The 20,221-nt window shown below is 32.8% G+C and overlaps 3 protein-coding genes across 4 annotated transcripts; all 3 read right to left on the bottom strand.

The window, feature by feature from the left end:
* Nucleotides 1-7,009: 7,009 nt before the first annotated feature.
* LOC109168512 (uncharacterized protein At4g37920, chloroplastic) lies at nt 7,010-9,675 on the bottom strand. 2 transcript variants are annotated; one of them, XM_019317554.1, is made up of 7 exons: nt 9,446-9,675; nt 9,087-9,370; nt 8,590-8,755; nt 8,055-8,299; nt 7,598-7,785; nt 7,287-7,492; nt 7,010-7,206 (listed from the first exon to the last, which is right to left on the bottom strand). In XM_019317554.1, the coding sequence occupies exons 1-6, from the start codon at nt 9,585-9,587 to the stop codon at nt 7,288-7,290; spliced, it is 1,230 nt and encodes a 409-aa protein (XP_019173099.1). In that variant the 5' UTR covers nt 9,588-9,675; the 3' UTR covers nt 7,010-7,206; nt 7,287. The 2 variants fall into 2 exon arrangements, with proteins under 2 accessions (XP_019173099.1, XP_019173098.1); XM_019317553.1 differs by having other exon boundaries at nt 7,094-7,206; nt 7,246-7,492; nt 9,446-9,674.
* Nucleotides 9,676-11,769: 2,094 nt separating this feature from the next.
* LOC109168513 (protein BRICK 1) lies at nt 11,770-12,427 on the bottom strand. The gene is made up of 2 exons (XM_019317555.1): nt 12,201-12,427; nt 11,770-12,103 (listed from the first exon to the last, which is right to left on the bottom strand). The coding sequence occupies exons 1-2, from the start codon at nt 12,331-12,333 to the stop codon at nt 11,979-11,981; spliced, it is 258 nt and encodes an 85-aa protein (XP_019173100.1). The 5' UTR covers nt 12,334-12,427; the 3' UTR covers nt 11,770-11,978.
* Nucleotides 12,428-14,456: 2,029 nt separating this feature from the next.
* LOC109168511 (serine hydroxymethyltransferase, mitochondrial) lies at nt 14,457-18,031 on the bottom strand. The gene is made up of 15 exons (XM_019317552.1): nt 17,775-18,031; nt 17,626-17,676; nt 17,450-17,536; nt 16,864-16,985; nt 16,681-16,757; nt 16,455-16,579; nt 16,178-16,363; nt 15,885-16,082; nt 15,690-15,794; nt 15,515-15,580; nt 15,353-15,430; nt 15,166-15,277; nt 14,984-15,094; nt 14,729-14,898; nt 14,457-14,636 (listed from the first exon to the last, which is right to left on the bottom strand). The coding sequence occupies exons 1-14, from the start codon at nt 17,871-17,873 to the stop codon at nt 14,750-14,752; spliced, it is 1,566 nt and encodes a 521-aa protein (XP_019173097.1). The 5' UTR covers nt 17,874-18,031; the 3' UTR covers nt 14,457-14,636; nt 14,729-14,749.
* Nucleotides 18,032-20,221: the final 2,190 nt, after the last annotated feature.

Here is a 20,221-nt window from a genome sequence, read left to right as displayed (position 1 = left end):
ATATAATTGTGATTTGATTTATTCTACTATGTAATATTATTGTGAAAAATTAAAATGCAATAATCTGGCAATTTTCTTTTCAATTTTAGTCAATTATGGATCATTTTTTATTTTCAGTCAATTATTAATATTCATTTCCTTTTCCAATTAACCTAATTTCTGTTTCTTTTTTTATTTTTAATTTTCAGTCAATTATTAATATTCATTTATTTTTCAATTTACATAATTTTTGTTCCATTTTTAATTGATGATGATGTAGAGAATTATTGTGAAATATTTTTGTTCATTTTTTAATTTACCTTTACTATTTACTATTGTTTGAGCGGGAAATCAAGTAAATAGAATTTTGTTTTTAATTATATTATAGATTATAGATTATAGATTCTCCACCAATCCAAACACTATGGATAAAGAAAAGCCATTTTATTAAGGAAATTAAAACTAATTAAATTAAATATAATCATGCTATATTTATTTGTAACTGTATATTAATTTCATTTTGAAATCATTGGTTCACATATTTAAATTATTTTTTTTTTAATTATTATAAACAAAAATGATACTATACTAATTAATTTATGATATTTTTTAAATTGTATTTTTAAAAAATATAATATTTACACATGTTATGAGGTGTTAAAACATATTTTAAAATTATTTTTTATTAGTAAGTGTTTTTATTTTAAAAATATTTTTCAGCGGGCCACACACTCCCTTAGTTTCCCATAAAAAATTGATAAAGAAAAGTCATTTCATTAAGAAAAATAAAGCTAATTAAAGTACATCTAATAATGCTATATTTATTTGTAACTATGTATTAATTTTATTTTGAAATTATTGGTTCACATATTTGAATTTTTTATTTTTTCTTTAATTATTATAAACAGAAATGATATTGTACTAATTAATTTATGATATTTATCAAATTGTATTTTTAAAAATATAGTGTTTTACCGGCAATTTATATCATGCACCAGGGCGCGCATTGCATTGTGCGCCCTGATGCAATACCTAACTGTATAAAAAAAATACACATAATTCTATAAATAAATACACATAATGATATAAACAAATACACATAATCACGTCAACCCCCTTTCGCGCCTCCCAAAACAACGTCGTTTTGGGAGGCGGGGGACGCACAGTGCTGCGCGCGCTGTGGTGCAGGGTATAACGATTGTGTCTTACTCGTGCGTTGCACGGATTTTTTTTTATTTTATGAATTTAAAATTAAAAATAGAAAACAATGAAAATATATTATAATGTACAATATAATAATATAGTTGGACTTTTATATATTTGGTCAAGTATCTATTTTCATAACATACAAAATTTAAATTTAAATTTTGTATGGCTAATATAATCTCTAATCACGTACATATTTAGATAAATTTATCAAAAAATTCACATAATTAAATTTATTTATTCCTAATTGTATTTCATATATATTATAATTCTAAAAATATGAATACTAAGAGAATTGTACTTAGAAATTAATAAAAAAAAATGTAAATTCTAAATTTTGTATGAATAAATTTAAACTCTAATCGAACGCATTTCCTTATATGATTGTATAATACATTGTATATACACATAATATTTATTAATATGTATATAGAAAAGTTCTATATTATAATTTCAATAATTATAATTTATATTGATAGATTTATAATTAAAAATTACATTTAGAAATTTAAAATGTAGCATTTAAATATTGTATGATTATTATAGTGTATTTTTTGAAAGGGATTATTATAGTGTATAATTGTATGTAAAATTATAAATATTCATGTTTTGTTAATTTTATACTTTCATTTCTTTAATTATATTTCATATTTTATTAATTATAATTTAATGAAATTGTCACAAATATTTTTAGGAAAGAAATCTTATATTTCTTAGTTTCAATAGTTATATTAATTATAATTAATAAATATTGTGACAATTACCATAATAATTTCATTAATTATATTAATTCTAATATTTGTTCTCTTCTAATATTTAAACACATTACCATAAAATTATCATAATAATTACACGAAAGAAGGAAAGAAAATTATTAGAATAATTACCATTAATATTAAAAATTAATTATATATTAATGTAAGTATAATTTATTTTATGCCAATAATATTATACATTAAGTATATATATATAATTATTGAAAAGAGGATATAATTTTAAAAAGTAAATTATTAATTAGATTACATAATATAATTGTCCTACTAATTGATTCCATACTACTATGTATAATTCATTTATTTGAATTTTTTAAAGATAAATATCTATTAATTACCTTAATAATTAAGATAATTTTTAGTCAATCAATATTCAATAGTATTAAATGTATTACTTCGAATTTTTATAAATAATATATAATATTATTAAATCGAAATAATTAAAAATAATGTGTCCATATTACAAAAGATTTTATAATAGTAATTTTTTTCGCCTAATAGAATTTGTCAATTATTAAACATTGTTTATGGTAATTATTGTATGACATTTAATACTAAGATTATTAGGTATAATTTTTATAATTAAGGTATAATATTATTAAATCAAAATTATTAAAAATAATGTGTCCATAATATAAAATAAATTATACTTGTCTTAATAATTATTTATTAATATAAATTTATAATTATAAATTTGTATACGAAAAAACATAGCAACTGAAACTTCTGGTTTAAAAAAAAACATCTCTCCATTTTTTTTTTTTTGTCACCAATGGATTGTATTTATAGGTAGAGAATGTGAGAATTATAAATTAATAATATAAGTTTCATTTTCCATTTCCTTTTCTATTCAGTCAATTAGGGATTTTTATAATTTTCAGTCCATTAATAATATACGTTTCCTTTTTCAATTTGCATAATTTCACTTTCGTTTTCCAAATCCGTGTTTCATATGTTATTCTCATACATAATATTCACGTTACTATAAATTGATTAGCAATTAATACATTTACAATACCATAATTATGCAATATTATCAATTAATATATTTTAATTAATTTACATTAAACATATGCTTACCAAATAAGATTTATTAATTATTTGACTAAAAAATATAAAATATTTAATTAATTTAGTACACAAGTTTGGACGTGAAAATGATGTAAGAGAATTTTACTTTTATATAGATTATGGTATTACGTTCATATTAAATAATATTACCATACATACTTGTTAATATTTTGATTTATTAAATTGGTTACAATTCATATTATGGTATGAATAATTCTTATGCAATATACAATTTGGCAACTCAATTAATATTATGATTTCGCGCAATGAACATATTTCATCTTGTGTACTCATTTGACCGGAAATATGAAGGTTGGTTCAATAAATCGTAAATATTACCAATTGTTTGGTTAGAAAATAATCTTTATCAAATAAAAAGTAATTAAATTGATAAATTATACTTAAAAGGTAAATATTACTGGTTATTTTCTTATATATAAACCTTTATTGAATTATTTTATTATAAGGAGCGAAAAATTTTATACATAAATTATTTTATAATTTATTTTGATCGTGAGGCCACACACGCGCACACACACACACATATATATATATACACACCGTAAATATTACAAAATACTTGGTTACAGAATAAGCTTTATTAAGTTATATATAAATTAAAAATGATTAAATTGTTAAATTATACAAATTGAAAAACTCTTAACAAAAAATTAGCAAAAATGTAACCACATCCGTAAATTTGATTCTATTTCATAAATGATTCATAAAAGTCCGTGTGATTCTATTTCGAAAATTTCAAAGAATAGTGCAGAGTAGTAGTAAATTAATGTAAATATTACCCAAAATTCTCAAAACCAGAAGCATATTCGATCTAATTGAGAAGTGAGAAATGCCTATTACATAACAATAACAAAATATAAAATTATAAGTGAAGTTAAATGTTGGAATAACTATACAATCTTTAGAGCTATTAACATATCCATCATTATTTGAATCACATTCTTTCAGAAAATATGCATATGTAGAAAAGTACCATGAATTTGTAGTGTAAAAAGAAAATGTTGTAAAACAACCATATGCATAAACTAAAAGTTTTGAAATACAAACTATTAATATTAAGATCATAGTACCAAAAAAAAAAAAAAAAAAAAAAAAAAAAAAAAAAAAAAAAAAAACTCTTTATCATGGACTACACACTCTATAGAATTTATTGTTTCAGAACCTCTTGCCTCTGGAAGATGAACAACACGGAGCACTCCAACATTGATTATATTCCAAATGAGTGTAGGATGAAGTTGACTACCAACAATTTCGTTGTGACTTCCTGCTACAACAATTAGACAATTATATTATTATTAAAATAAATATAGAAAAAAATAAAAGAGAAATAATTTAAAAAAAATAAATGTAGTGTCAACTATTATATAATAATAATGCATATTACATGTAAATTTATAAATTCGTTGTAATTGTCAATGCTTAACATCATAATAGTTTATCCAGTTATTGTGCGTACCTTCTACAATGTGGGCACACCTCTCCTTAATGCATGTAAATAGTTGCTCAGAACCATTTCAATTGTCTCTATATTTGTATCCTGCAATATTTGCAAAAGATGTAGAAAAGAAATAAGAACAGAAATTAAGAATTATGCCATTGAAAAATGAAAGACACAATACAGAACTCACCCTAGTACAAAAAAGAAGAGTTATAATTTTTCTAGTCACTAATCCATTGTATTTATAGGTAGAGATAGAGAATGTGAGAATTAATTTCTTTTTATATTTTCAATCAATTTGCCTAATTTCTGTTTCCTTTTTTTCATTAGAATCCTTTTATATTTTCAATCAATTAATAATATCAATTTCCTTTTTTCAATTTATATTGATTGGATTTCACAATGGTATATTGGTATTGCATAATATTACCAATTAATAGCTTTTATAAAATTTCCATTTTACATTTGCTTACCAAATAAGTTTTATTAATTTGACCAATAAAACATTTCATTAATTTGACTATAAAAGTTTGAGCGGAAAAATTACATAGGAGGATTTTACTTTTATATATATATAGATATAGATTTAATCTTCGACTTTAATGATTTTACACAATTTAGTCCTCTGTTAAGAATTTCGTTTTTTGACGGTTAATAGCAACGTTAATATGGTAATGTGAGAATATTAGACCAAACAAGTTACACAAAGATGTTGGGCCTAGATGCCTTGTATGTGGTCTTGAGCTTCCTAGATGGTGGTCTGCAGATCGAGTTTTGCTGGAATGGTGGTTGTCCTGCCAATGTGTTTGCTGCGTTTTCTAGGGCTCGAGGAAGGGAGGGGGGGAATTGCATCGATGATATGAAGAGGGAGCAAAATTAAGGAGAGGTAATTAATCTGACAATAAATAAAAGATAAATAAAATTACAATGTTTTTTTTTTTTTACAAAAGAATGGGGACACCCACATATACTATCTACGCCTTCACTAAGGCTCAAACCTAAGACATCCCACATAAGGGGCTAATTGGATACCAGTGGACTACAAGCCACTTGGTATAAAATTACCATGTTAATCTTGCTATTAACAACTAACAAAAGAAATTTTTAACAGAGGACTAAATTGTGTAAGACCATCAAAGTTGAGGACTAAATAGAGTACAAAAAGTTATTTAGGACTAAATTGGACTAAAATTTCCATGTTAACCTTGCTATTAACCGCTAACAAAAGAAATTTTTAATAGAGGACTAAATTGTGTAAAACCATCAAAGTTGAGGAGTAAATAGAGTACAAAAAGTCATTTATGATTAAATTGGAAAAACCTACTATAGTCGAAGACTATATTGGGTATTAACTCTATGATTAAATTGAAAATTAATGACAAAAATTGGTAAAAATCAATAGTCAATGGACCATTTATGGTCCAATTGAAAGTCGAAGGATAAAAATTGATAAAAACAATAAATAATGGACCATTCTTAGAATTAACTCTTTTTAATATATTGACAGTACATTATTTTTGTATTAAATGTACATTACTCCATATTTAATAATATACAAAATAATATACTTTCAGTACTCAAAAAATATTTTTATATTAATAACTTTTAATATATTAAAATGTACTTTACTTATGGTCACACAATGCTCTTTAAACCATGATTCATAATGATTGAGCTGCAATACAATGGGATTGGCCTAATAAATGGGGCCACGACTCTAAACAATAAAATTGAGTCTAGAGTCATTTCTAATAAGATCCGCATATTATATCATGTACCACAGTGCACATAATGTATTGTGCGCCCTAAGAGTTTATGTGTATTATGTTAAAAGTTTATGTGTATTATGTTAAGAATTCATGTGTATTATGTTAAGAATTTATGTATATTATGAATTATATTAGATTATGTGCATTATGTTAGGAGTTTATGTGCATTTTACTATACAATTATGTAAATATGAAACATGGGATTTTTAGGACGCACAATGCATTGTGCATTCTGGTGCACGATATAACAATTGAATAAGATCCTAGTATAGTAGTATACAAAATTACTTTGATAACCCGAAGTATTAGATTTAATCACAAGATCAAAGTAAATAAGAATTGATTAAGGTAATAATGCCGGCAAAGACTGTTCTAATTGTGTATTAATGCAACATAATTAAGCATTAAGATTGAAGAGCCTCTATTTATAGATATTAGAAGTGTTGTCGTCATCTAATTATGACCAATCAAAATATACTTATCCCAATAAGGCAATATAACTCAACTAATCACCATAAAATATGCATGAGTGCTAAGGATTGTTCCTTCAGCTTAAGATGGTCATAATTTATGAGTGTCTTTTAAGTGAGTAGAGTTCCAAGGATTCATGCCATCAGTCCAGGCATGAAAGCTTTGTTCCCTTCTCAGATCAGTAATCATGCAATTAACATTTATAATGAGAGTTCTCACACGAAATCCAACCACATAGCACTATCAGATAATCACGTCAATAACATTTAACAAACCAACCGTCAGTCAACATGCCAAGGATTCATGCAATCATGCCGGGTAACAATTAACATAGGGTATAGGAAGTAACAAGAGAACAAGCTCAGGGAACAATGGAAAACTTGAGAAAAATGATTGATTAACTTGTGGGTTTGATATTTCCATAATGATCATTCATCAACTGTACAAAAGGGCTAGACTGGGTCTGGGTATACTAAGCCTGCATATGGAGGGACATAGGCAAATCATTTGTCTAGACATCAAGGGCAAAGTAGTCATCTTTGATACTACTAGTTGTACCTCACAACTCTTCTGATTTCGGGTCTTTTTCTGCATTAACTTGTTGCTCCAAGTATTCCTCTTCAATGACTTCCTTAAGGATGCAAAGCCTCTGGATAACAACAGGTTGGTTCATCTGTTTTGCTTCCCTAATTTCAGTTTCTTCTTGGTTGAGGTGGTATGCATCTAACATGATTTTTATCCATTTATGTAGCTCCTTGGGAGTTCTGTTCCATCAAAACAAAATCCTAAAATACATTAAATCGCAGAATTTTCAAGAATGCATTCTAACATGATTATAGCCAATATACAGAACCATTAAGATCTCTTACGTGTATATAGCACTTGGGTCTTTAGCTCCATGTTCATCACCAGGACTAAAAGCTGTAGCCAATGCAGAGAATCTTTCCTCGGGATCTATAATGTTAAGCAAATACTTAAGTAGTTTTATTTCTTTTGGTGCCATACTCCTCAGACTACTCTGAGTGGTCTTGTACAGGTGATACATTATGTCTTTTACCTGCACTAATATGCAAATAAAAATCACCAAAGATTGACAAACCAGAGGCATTAAAATTCAGCAAATGCATAAATTCTGTTAATGTGTTCTGGACTCTAAGTAGTAATCTGAAATTTAAAGAATGCCAGAGTGCCCGATATTATCATTCTTGAACAGTATTTTCAGTAGCATGCATGAATCATGATCAAATTCTAGCACATTTTTGGTGGAACTCAAAGAGCAGTAAGGTTACAGAAAAAGAAAAACATTTTAACCACAGATTTGTATACCTCATTTCTCATGGTGGTGGAGTCTTTAGCCGCCGCCCAAGCACCGTTTATCAATAGAATCAATGAAGAGTCAAGTTCTTTTGTCTTGGCAAGGCTTTGAATCTTCTCACATGCTGCATCAAGTGAAGGAGAGTTTAGGATGTCATCAAATTTTTGCTGGGCCGTGTCTAGTGTCTCCACAATCTCCAGTGTGTTATCATGAGCACTCACTGCAGTTAGGCATCTTGCTCCAAGTCTGGCCATAGCTGCTCAACAAAATTAAAAGATCACATTACTTAATGCATTTATTTTGTTCTACAATTCTTGTTCTCTTCATTAAAACATGAGAACATGGAGAAAAACATTAAGGCACAAAGAAAACAATTCCCATTTCCCAAAGGTAGCACATGAAAGATTTCACACTTATAGTTACAGTTTCATTACTACACAAATTAGACACTAGATCTCACGTTATAAATTAGGCACTAGATCTCTAGCTATCTGGATTCATCAGACTTATGATGCCAAAAGCATGAAGTCAATTAAGCTGAATTACCATCTCGGTCCTCCAAGCTATCATAAGTTTCTGACAACAAAGTCAGATAACGAAAGAATTCACCAGTGAAGTCTTTGCGCCTCTTGGTAACGATGGCATTAACATCCCTAGGACTATCCTGTATCTCTTTGAGAAGGTCCTCGTGCCTCTCCATTTCATCATCAATCTGCAATATTCACTCGTGGTCAACAACCAATCATTATACCATGGACCATCGTCCACCTTGCAAGATGTACCATTGACATAAGGTTCATTTTCAGGTATAGTCAAAAAATGAACATTCAATACACTAAAAATGAACATTTAAAACGTGGACCATGGTCAATTGTATAATCTGCCATCAACAACTGGAAACTCTAGCATTTTTTAAACTCAACATACCAACTTTACTGGTGTTGTTAAAAAGAACACACATTTATGTTCAACCATATAAACAGTTGTATGCAGAGAAGCTAAAATATGCAAAAATGTAACAAGAACACAAATAGATATACTACCTTCTTAACTTTTCTTGCTAAACTAGTATATTTTTCTTTGATTGCAGGGTCATTTTGTTGGGCATCAGCTCGGGTTTGACACCGGGTGTAAAACCTACCCCTGTACTTTTTCCACTCTTCACGAAACACCAAGTACTTCTTCCAATCCTTGGGCTTGGGTTTCTCAGTCAAGAACATGTCAATAACCTTGTCGCAAAATTGGGTCATTGTGTAGCCATCTGCAATTTCAACCTCAACTTGTTGCTCCTCTACTGGTACAGCAGAAACACTGGTGGCCAAAATCTCTGCACAGAAAAAAACAGAAATGTAATTGGTTGTTATAATTAAGAGAAAAGGAGAGTAGGAGAAGGTGCAATTACTGGTTGCGGAGATGGTGGGTGATGTTGTTGTAGGTTTCGATGGGGATATGGTTGAAATTTTGGGGGAAGATTTTGGTATTTCTGCGTTGAATGGAAAGATAATAGTGGATATTGAGGTCTTCAATCCTATGAGGTTGCTCATGGCTGCGTTCAGAGTGGAATCCAATCTTCAGAAATTGTAGATTAGCATTTTTAATCTGACTCAATGCGACGTCGTATCTTGCTGCTGACTAAACCCTTCTCAAAACCCTCTTCGCCTCCATTTACCTCATTTTTCAAACGAGGTCGTTGCATCTATGAGTATTTCTTTTCCCCTTTTGTTTTTTTAGTCTTTTCAGTAAATATTTTTATTTTATAGTGTTTGGTTGCATTTTAAAAAACTGTTTTGATATATGTAGTTCATTTTCTAAAAAATAAGCAAATTGTATAATTAAACATTTTAATTGTTTTATTTCAAATATAACAAAATTTATAATAATGCAACCATAATAATAAGTGATGGTAGTAATAGTGGTAGTGATGTAGTGAAGGTGATGGTGGTAACTACAGCAATGGCGGCAGCGATGGTGGTAGTGGTGTGCGGTGTTAGTGGTGTGGTGGTGGCGGCAGTGGTGTTGGTGTGTATGTTAGAAAATGACTTTCTCAAAATAAATGGGAAGTCATTTTTTCAAGAAAATAAGGATATTTTCTTTTGACCAAACACTCATTTTTCACTATTTACTAAACACTAAAATCTGGAAAAATATTTTTAACATAAATTATTTTTCTGGTTTCTAAACACACCCTAAAGGCAAAACCTCATCTTCTTTGAGCCCAACAGAATAGTAAAAGAATAAATCATATGTAAATATAAAAAGATTTTTCAAACTAATAAAAATTTTAAAAATACAAAAGAAGAAGACGATCTAAATTGTCAAAGTAGAGAAGGGGATAAAAGTATGAAATACAAAATTGTCATTTATTTGTCAATAACTTGATAAAAAAAAAAAAAAATTAAGATCTAAAATTTGTTGGCAGAATAGCTTTTGGAAAGTTTCAAAGGCCAAGCTTGATGAGAAGAGCCTCAGCATATAATACAAGATACTCTTTCCCATAATCACTAGTCCCAGGTCAGCCTCCTTTCACAGCTTGAGGTGCCTGATCATGACAAGTCCAGCAAACACCTTTTTTCCATTTCCTGCTTGCTCTCCAGCTTTCTTTCCACCTAATCCTATACATTCTTTATTAGCCCCAGTACATAGTGGGTTACTATTGTTGGAAAAATGCAAAATTAATTTCTTTGGTCAAGGTTGTTGATTTTCCTCATTACATGTTGTGCCTACAAGCAGTGAGGGGGAGGGAGGTGGACTTTCCCTCATCTATATAAGACAAGTGTTCACACAAGAGAGAGATATAGAACAAATAATTAATTTACCTCTCTTAGTCTGTCTAATAATAGTAGTGTAAGTTTCAATCTCTGGGTGCATGGAGGCAAGGATCACTGTGTAAACCTTGGAGGGCAAGGCCACTTGTCCAGCAAATTCACTTCTAGATTGTTGGAAATCTCAAGCTGATAATGTAAAACACAAATATTGTGTCGTGAAATAACTACTGCCCTAGAAGTGAAATCGTGCCCCGGTGTTTACACAACAATCCTTGTTTTCGTGCACTAGAGCAAGGATTGAAACTTGCACCTCCCTCACTGCTAGCCACAACATATGATGAAGAGGAAAACATGGTTAGCTGAAACAAAGTCTCAACAATCTTGACCAAAGAAAACAATTTTGCATTTTTCCAACTATAGTGATCTCTGCCTCAATTTTCTTACACTCAATGACTCTGCTCAAGCTAGACAAAGAGTGTCTTATATAGGCAACAACAATGAAAACAAAAGAATAATAAAAATAATAAAAAAGTAAAAACAACAGACTGTTATAATGGCTGCCATTCCAGCTACACTGTAACAGTTCACAGCAAACAGGTTTGTTAATCTGACAATGGACAAAGTATCAAATATATCCCATTTTACTTTCAAGCCTTTCACTCAGTTCCCTGGGCTCAAAGACTCAAAGCTAAAGAAGAAAGTAAGCAGCTTGTTTTTAGGTCAGGTTAAACTGTTACAGTATGCAAGTACATAAAAATAGCAAAATCATGACTGAAACATTTTTAAAAAATATTCAATTTAGAAATTTGGTCAGTAGACCCCTTGCCTTCCACTTCCATGGAAGAAACTCTATTTTGCAAGACAATCAATGGTACCTGAGAACAAAAAATAAAATAATTCTCCTGATATTCATTAGCCTTAAAACAAAACAAGAACCAAAATAATTTCAGTAAATGCTGAATGCCAAAAGAACCTCCAAAGATACAATTAATTTTATTTCAATGAATTGCAATATTGACAACAGCTAGATCTCGTGCTCAACATGTATGATCACAGAAGTATAGTTACATACAGTACGAAAATGAAGTAGCCCGTAGCTTACAGATAACTGATAAAAAGTAGCAGCACAAATCTAGTCTAGTGAGAAATGAGAATATCACCGATCATGAATCAAGTATTAAACAGAGCTGGATTAGCCGTGGCCGTGCTAACTTGAACTTCGAGCAGTTCTAGTCTACGCTCCAGTGTATCGAGCTTCTCGTTCAACGACGCCAGTTTGCTCTTCGTCGTCACCTCTGTGGTCATACACGGCATAAGAAATCAGAAATCCCTAACACGGAGCTGCAGAAAATGGAGAGATCTAACCATCTAGAAAATAGGTTGAAAATTTACCGAATTGGACGAGGAAATCAAAGAGGCGGCGGACATTAAGGGAGATGTTAGAGATGAATTCGCGGTTCTCCCAGTCTGCCTGCACCGCTATTCCCACGTTTACGGCGTTCGTTATCCCGCCGGCTCTCGCCATTTTTGCCGCTCCTCTCTCCCCTCCTTCACGAGACAGCTTTTACTAGATTTTGGTAGGTTTTGCTTTTTTATTCTTCCCGCAAAAACAACAATTTTTTTTTTTTTTATAGGAGTATATACGGAGTTAAAATTATAAATTTTGATTTAATATTTTTTTAGTCTGTTAAATTAATTACTAAATTTAAAATAAGCTACTAGATTATTCTTAGAGTAAATACCCAAAATGGTCCCTCGACTATAGCTAAATTCACAAATTGATCATCGACTTTCAATTTCAACCAATTAAGTCCTTAACTTTGTAATTTTGACACGATTTGGTCCTCCATCTATTTGACCGTTTATTGACCGTGATCGACGATCTCCAGAAGAACCTTCAACTCTCGTTAAAGCACGTGGAGGCCTCCAGGATGACGTTGCACCGGTTCGGAAACACGTCGTCTTCTTCGCTCCGGTACGAACTCAACTACATTTAATCCAAAGGGAGAATGAAGAAAGGCAATCGGATTTGATAGATTGCTTTCGGCAGTGGATTCGAATGTAACAGTGCGGTCTGAAAATGCAACCGGAACCTTAAAAAATCGACGATGGACCATGAAATTACATATATATCCTCAAAAATCACAGTCAACAAACGGTCAAATAGACAGAGGACCAAATTGTGTTAAAATTACAAAGTTAAGGACTTAATTGGTTGAAATTGAAAGTCAAGGATCAATTTGTGAATTTAGTTATAGTCGAGGGACCATTTTGGGTATTTACTCTTATTCTTATGGTGGTCTTATAATTAAAGGTTGTATTCGCTTTGCATTTCAATTTCTCATGTTAGGTGTTCTACCAATAAGGTAGTTCATGCTTTATCTCGAACTGTATAGCTCTAGCAATTATTTAAAAGTGTGAGATACAACTCTCCTTTTAAAATCTTTTGAATACTTATTGATAGATATCTCGGGTAGAGTACTTAGTTAAAAATATATCTCAGCACTCGGAGTCCACAGTTTAACCGTGCTACTCAGAAGACAGGAGAAACTTAGTAGCTAGAACCCTTGACGAGGGTTGGATTCAGTCGTTATATCGTGGACCGTGGTGCATAATCGATTATGCACCGCACATCAAAACGACGCCGTTTCTTTAAGTAAAGAAACGGCGCGTTGTTAGTGTTAACGGAGTGACACTACATTGTATTTAAACCGACACTGGCTCACATATTATTTTTATATTATCAAATGAAACTGCAGTTATATCAAAATGATATTGTAGTTGTGGTGAAATGAAACTGCAGTATATATAAAATGAAACTGAATAACATTTCACATATTTGAGTGTATAAATATTGAATGAAACTGTAGTTATATCGAAATGAAACTGTAGTTGTATTGAACTGAAACTGCAGTGCATACAAAATGAAACTGAAGAACATAGTTATTTTTTGCGGAACGGCGCAGAACGAATCCCGTTTCTTTTCATTAAATAAAACGACGTTGTTTTGATGCGCGGTGCATAATCGATTATGCACCGCGGTGCACGATATAATTTGCCGGATGGATTTGTGTGGACTAGGCTGCCCCCTTAGCGAAGGCGGTCGAGCTAGTACACCCGAGCGGGTGCTATACTCAGAAGCGATGGAAGAAGATTTTTCAGGGATTTCCTTCGAATTCTGGGCAGGATTTCCCTTTTCAACATTAGGAAAGTAGCTTGGCAGTTTAGGAAGCTTTCTTAAGATAAAATTTGTTAATTCTTTTTCTTTCATTTTCATAGCATGTAAATTTTGTATAAATACCCCTTGGAGCACATTGAAAAAGGTTCCGAATTCAACTCTCGTGCAATTACTCTATCTATTTACTCCCTTGTTTGTTCCTTAAATTGTTTTACGGTTGTGTTGGCCCAACGTTCGACTACACCCCATGGCGGTAAAACCAACCCTTATTAATGCATTCTTTTATGTTTACTTTTCTTCTACTCAATACAGAGCAGCTAAATGCCACCATACACCAAACCGGTCTTTGAACGCAAGCATTCATTCAATGATTGCATCAATCATTATTACTCCCATTGTATATTATTAATTAATAATATAATCCAATAAGATTCATCAAATTAGCAGATATGAAGATTGGAAGTTAAAAAAGAAGCAAAATATAGAATTGTGGCATTATTCATGGATCTGAGGTTGTGTACATGATGGGTGTATACATTAGCAAGCAAGGAAGCTAAAATCTTCAGCATTGATTTTACATAATAATAAACCAGTAACTGGATTTCTTCCCTGTTAACCTTTATGACATTGATGCACTCACTGCCTGCAACCTTTAAAGACACGAACTTTGATAAGAAACGATTGGGTTGGAACTAGTCACCAACAACACAGCATTCTCCTTAAAGAACATCATGGAATCTACCTGGGACGGCGCATGATGTTCTCAGTTCTTGTACTTCATGGTGTGTTTCTCGAACCCGATCGTGGGGAACTGCTTTGCATACTCCTCCACATCATGGCGCAGCTTTGCAATCTCAGCCTGGATTGCATCACTGGACTGCAGGGTGGCCACAAATTCTTTCAATTTCGTGCCTGGAAACAGCTCAAAAAGGCAAACATTTTTAGACTATATATCTCAGATTCTCAGAAGCATTCAAGAATGGCTTAAAATGCAGACCTTGAGTTGCAGCCTTTATTTTGACAGATAACTTCACTGCTGCGTCGAAGTATTCTGCAACTTTCACAAAGTCTTCCTCGACGAATCCCCTGGAGGTAAGAGCAGGAGTTCCTGGCAGAAAAAAACAAGCGAGTTAATCGTGTTCTGTCAAAAAGGTTAAAGCACTTATGAGTTATGGCTACCCATTCTAATGCCACCAGGAACCATTGCAGAAACGTCCCCGGGAACTGTGTTCTTGTTGGCTGCAATGTGGACAGATTCCAGCACCTTTTCAACTCTGGAACCATCAATTCCCTGTAACATTCAAAGGGAAAACTCTCACTTATTCAAGAATATTCACAATAGACATATGGTGAATTTATAAATTACCTTGTTTTTCAGATTCACCAACACCAAATGGTTCTCAGTTCCACCAGAAACCAGTTCATAGCCCTTCTCAACCAAAGTCTACAAGATTAAACAATCCTGTTACTTATAATGGCATCCAACGATCAAAGTTTGGCAAAAATCAGAAAATTTTGGCAGGTCTACCTGTGCAAATTTTGAGCAGTTACTGAGGACTTGCTCTTGGTAAGCTCTGTATTCGGGAGTCGTTGCCTGCACTCACACCACACTACACGAGTTACAAACACGAAGACTCGCTGTCTTCATAGGAAACATACAATTGAAAGTTAAAATTGTTTCACTTTCTGCAAATGCAGTAAACCTGCTTCAGAGCAACAGCCAAACCGGTAATGGTGTGATTGTGAGGGCCTCCTTGAAGTCCAGGAAAGACTGCCTGATTGATTTTGTCTTCATAGTCATACAACACCTTCATAAACACTCCATTTTCATTATTGGCATTACGATAATCTCAGAAATGGAGAACACATATCTTAGACTCTCTCTTTCAGTGACTAACCTCCTTGCCTTGCTTGTTAACCTCTTTCACACCTTTCCTATAGAAAATCATGGCACCACGAGGCCCACGAAGAGACTTGTGGGTTGTGGTAGTCACAACATCTGCATAATCAAATGGCGAGGGTATGACCCCGGCTGCCACTAGTCCACTTATGTGTGCCATATCTGCCAACAAGATAGCTTTCTGTTTGTCACAAACCTGTCAAATACCCCGAACATCAAAAGAAATATCAATCAAGCTTTTTCAAAGAATCTCTAGTTAAAGCTTCAGTAACATAATCTAAGCAAGTTTACCTTTCTGATGCGGTCATAATCATAGAGACGCGCATAAGCACTAGCTCCAGCAACAATTAGCTTTGGCCTAAAAAGCGTCGCACTTTTCTCAAGCTGGTCATAGTCGATATAGCCAGTGCTCTCATTCAATCTATAGGGCATTGTCTCAAAAAAGATGGAAACTGCTGATATCTTCTTTGTGTCAGTCTGGAAGGGTGACAAAAGGGGCATTAGATAACCATAGCACGCGAAATTATCGATGTAAAACCAGGCCTTAGCTTGCAATTAGTATATATACCTGATATCCATGGGAGAGATGCCCACCATGAGGAAGATCAAGTGCCATGATTCTGTCATGAGGTTTTAATAATGCAGTGTAAACCTGAAAATTGGATGGTGATCCCGATAAAGGCTGCACATTCACTGCATTATTGAAAACACCAGAAAATCATCCATATAGGCAACAATTGATACAAATCTACAAGTTTCTGATATGTTTACTAAATGAATGGTGTATTAATCACCTCCCCATTTTGCAGGGTCAAGGCGGAACGCTTCCAAAGCGCGTTTTTGGCACAAGGATTCTGCCATATCAATGTACCTGGAAGAAAGATGTCTCATTCTCTTCAAAATTCCAAAGTTCCAACATTGCAAAATTAGAAATTAAGGGAACATAAATGAGAAAAATGAAATGAAATTCAGCATACTCATTTCCTCCATAGTATCTGGCACCAGGATATCCTTCACTGTATTTATTTGTCATAACAGAGCCAACTGCTTGCATCACAGATAAAGAAGTGAAATTTTCTGAGGGGATGAGTTCAAGCCCCTGCATACAGATAATTTAAAGTCTTGGTAAGACTTCAAAATCCAAATCTTGCTAGCATAAATTTAAGCATCTTTGCTCAAGATTTCAAACATTAAAAGAACTTATATGTGTTGTATATATCTCATATGTACTGGAGGATGATAAGTGTTGAACAGAATGGAGCAGGAGTGGAGTCCAACACCTATATGGGTTACGTTTTTTTCTCTTTTGTTGGGTAACATAATCTGGGTCGGGACTACGATATAGTACATGGGTAATTTAGTACAGTACCTTTTAGGGTTGCATATAAATTTGATGTTTGTAAGATGTTCTACCATTACAATTAATAAAAGAACAACTTCAATTCACTCCCATGGACGTATTGTCTTTTTTACTTTCTGCCATTATTTTCGATTCTTGTTCTGGTTTATATCTACAATATTCATGCAAGGGAATTGAAGAAAGGGAAAAGGTAAGAACTTAACCTTCCATTGTCTAGCTTTCTCGAGCTCAATAATGTCAGCAATCTCAGGATCAACCTCCTCTAATGAAGCATTCAGCTGCTTTGGCCACTGCAATTTTCATATTTTCTGGTAAATAACACAATCATAGAAAACAGGAAAATCTATCGCTGCTGATTTATTTATTCTCAAACACTTACAGAGACTTGACACTTTTCCTTCTCATAAACTGCTTCGCTGGATAAAGAAGACTAGAAAAACGAAACAGAAGTGAGAAACAGTAGTATACCATAATGAACTAAATCATTAAAAACAAATTAAATGCAAAATTTGAGAAGATGATGAGAACCATGTAATAGAGAGAACCGCCGCCATTGTAGAGAGTCTTGATGGGTTTTTCAATGGAAGATGAGAGCCTCCGAAGCGCCATGGCCATAGCCATCGCCATTAACAATATGGGTACACTACAGAAGCTAAGCTAGCAGAGAGTGAATCTGTTTGGTGTAATTAGTGAGTGGGTGTGTATGGGTAAGGAGGAATGGGTGAGATGAAGTTTGGGTGGTGGGAGAAAATTTGAAAATATTTCTGGTGGTGGTGGCGCCAGGACGCGCAACCAATTCTACTCTCATATGATAGCATCTTTCCTATACATGCCAAAAACCAAAAAAGAACATATCATATGATATTTTAAACTTGAGTTTGAACTCATGTATTATGAAAAATTTCCGCATGCATGCTCAGCTTAATTGGTATTTAAGTGATAAATTATAATAAGGAGGCTGAATCAAGACGTATTTGACAATCGCAGTATAAGAGTTACAACTAATGTGGTGGTCTCCCCGTTCTGGTCCTAGCTAGTTTCCACCTGGATCAAGACCGCTAGCAATCGTATGTGGGAGTTATAGCTAATATGGTGGATTCCAGGCACTTCACTGGTCCTAGCTAGCTTCCACTTAGATCAAGACCGCTAGCAACTGCATGTGGGAGTAATAGCTAATGTGGTGGTCTCCAAGCACTATTCTGGTCCTAGCTAGTTTCTACCTGGATCAAAACCGCTAGCAACCGTATGTGAGAGTTATAGCTAATGTGGTGGATTCCAGGCACTTCACTGGTCCTAGCTAGCTTTCACTTAGATCAAGACCGCTAGCAACCGCATGTGGAAGTAATAGCTAATGTGGTGGGTTCCTGGCACTGTACTGGTCCTAGCTAGCTTCCACCTAGATCAAGACTGCTAGCAACGACATGTGGAAGTTATAGCTAATGTGGGTGGGTTCCAGACTTCTAGGCATGATCCTTCTATGTAAAAGGCAGCGCAGCTGAGCCACTATAATTTATCCTTCTATTTGTGAGTTCTTAGAACAAGAAATTTTATTTTTTATGGGCAAGTATGCAAACCATCACTTTATGACTTTAAATTAAAACGTCATAAATTCAATTATAATCCATGAATGTAATAAAAACAAAATTGTATGCAAAAATTATGGACTTTGCATGTAGTAGTGAAGACATTGTTTTTGTTGGTATGGATATGGAAATCCAGCCATGAAAGCCTTATCCAAACTCCGACATTCTTAGCCACAGAGAGGTCGTGGTTGGAGGGATGTAAGAGGGAGACATGTTATGCAATTATTATAGTCCACATACCTCTATAGATCATACTATCAAATAATGTACATTCAATATACAAATAATATATTTTTAAATATATTATAAATGTATATTATATTGAGAGAACGTACATTATTTGAATACTGAAAATACATTATTGTGTATAATATATATTCAGTACAAGAATAATATACTTTTAGTATATAAAAAAATGTATTTTTTTGTTATGGTTCACACAACACTATGTAGATCTTTGCCATTGTCATATTATTATGAACTTGTGTCCTCTGAATTTGAAGGCTTTGTTATTGGCCCGCTCCTAAACTTACACTCCGATAAACCATTTCGGCCTGCTGACATCCAAATGGCAAATTATGCCCTGGACCCGTGTCCACAATGGGCCCAAAACGACATTGTTTTTCAAAAAAAACGCGTCATTTAGTTTAAAAAAAAAAAAAATTCGCGCGCGTTTTGCCGTTAACGGCGTTATTTTTTTTTGGATTATGAATGTACAGTTATGCCGTTATGAATGTACAGTTATGCCGTTATGAATGTACAGTTATGCAATTATGAAATTATGAACACAGAGCTCTAACATTATGAACTTACAATTATGAACATATATAGTGATAAAATTATGACCATGGAGCTTTAAAATTGTGAATATAGAGCTTCGAAGATTATGAATGTACAGTTATAGAGTTATGAATCTACAGTTATGGAGTTATGAATCTACAGTTATGAGATTATGAATCTACAGTTATGGAATTATGAATGTACAATTATTGATCGAATTATGAACAAAGAGCTCTAACATTATGAACTTACAATTATGAACATATAGTGATAAAATTATGAACATAGAGCTCTAAAATTGTGAACATAGAGCTTCGAAAATTATGAATGTACAATTATGGAGTTATGAATGTACAGTTATGACTGATGGGGTGTGAACCCCGTGGGCTCGGGGCCCAAGAAGAAAAGAGATAAAGCCCAGACAAAGAAGGGAAGCCCAAGAAGAAAATGGAGCAATCCCAAAAGAGATACGAGCCAAACCGAGGAGTCGGTTGGCCCAGGAGTCGGCTCGACCCGGAGGTCGGCACGGGTAGAGGGTCGGACTAACTAGCCGTTATTCCTAATTATCTACCCTTAAAAGTCCTATTTATCTACCTCATCCATAACCCCCCC

This window comes from Ipomoea nil, unplaced genomic scaffold, assembly GCF_001879475.1.
Source record: "Ipomoea nil cultivar Tokyo-kokei standard unplaced genomic scaffold, Asagao_1.1 scaffold3199, whole genome shotgun sequence".
In the NCBI taxonomy this organism is placed as follows: domain Eukaryota; kingdom Viridiplantae; phylum Streptophyta; class Magnoliopsida; order Solanales; family Convolvulaceae; genus Ipomoea; species Ipomoea nil.
Note: the sequence above shows the minus strand (reverse complement) of the source record. Positions and strands in the feature narration are given on the sequence as shown.

Coding starts and splice junctions, on each gene's coding strand:
- LOC109168511 (XM_019317552.1), bottom strand. CDS start 17,873: ATGGCGATGGCTATGGCCATGGCGCTTCGGAGGCTCTCATCTTCCATT. Junction 17,677..17,774: donor GCGGTTCTCTCTATTACATG/GTTCTCATCATC, acceptor TCGTTTTTCTAG/TCTTCTTTATCCAGCGAAGC. Junction 15,581..15,689: donor TGGCTGTTGCTCTGAAGCAG/GTTTACTGCATT, acceptor GTGTGAGTGCAG/GCAACGACTCCCGAATACAG.
- LOC109168512 (XM_019317554.1), bottom strand. CDS start 9,587: ATGAGCAACCTCATAGGATTGAAGACCTCAATATCCACTATTATCTTT. Junction 9,371..9,445: donor ACCCACCATCTCCGCAACCA/GTAATTGCACCT, acceptor TTTTCTGTGCAG/AGATTTTGGCCACCAGTGTT. Junction 8,300..8,589: donor TAGCTTGGAGGACCGAGATG/GTAATTCAGCTT, acceptor TTTGTTGAGCAG/CTATGGCCAGACTTGGAGCA.
- LOC109168513 (XM_019317555.1), bottom strand. CDS start 12,333: ATGGCGAGAGCCGGCGGGATAACGAACGCCGTAAACGTGGGAATAGCG. Junction 12,104..12,200: donor TGATTTCCTCGTCCAATTCG/GTAAATTTTCAA, acceptor GTATGACCACAG/AGGTGACGACGAAGAGCAAA.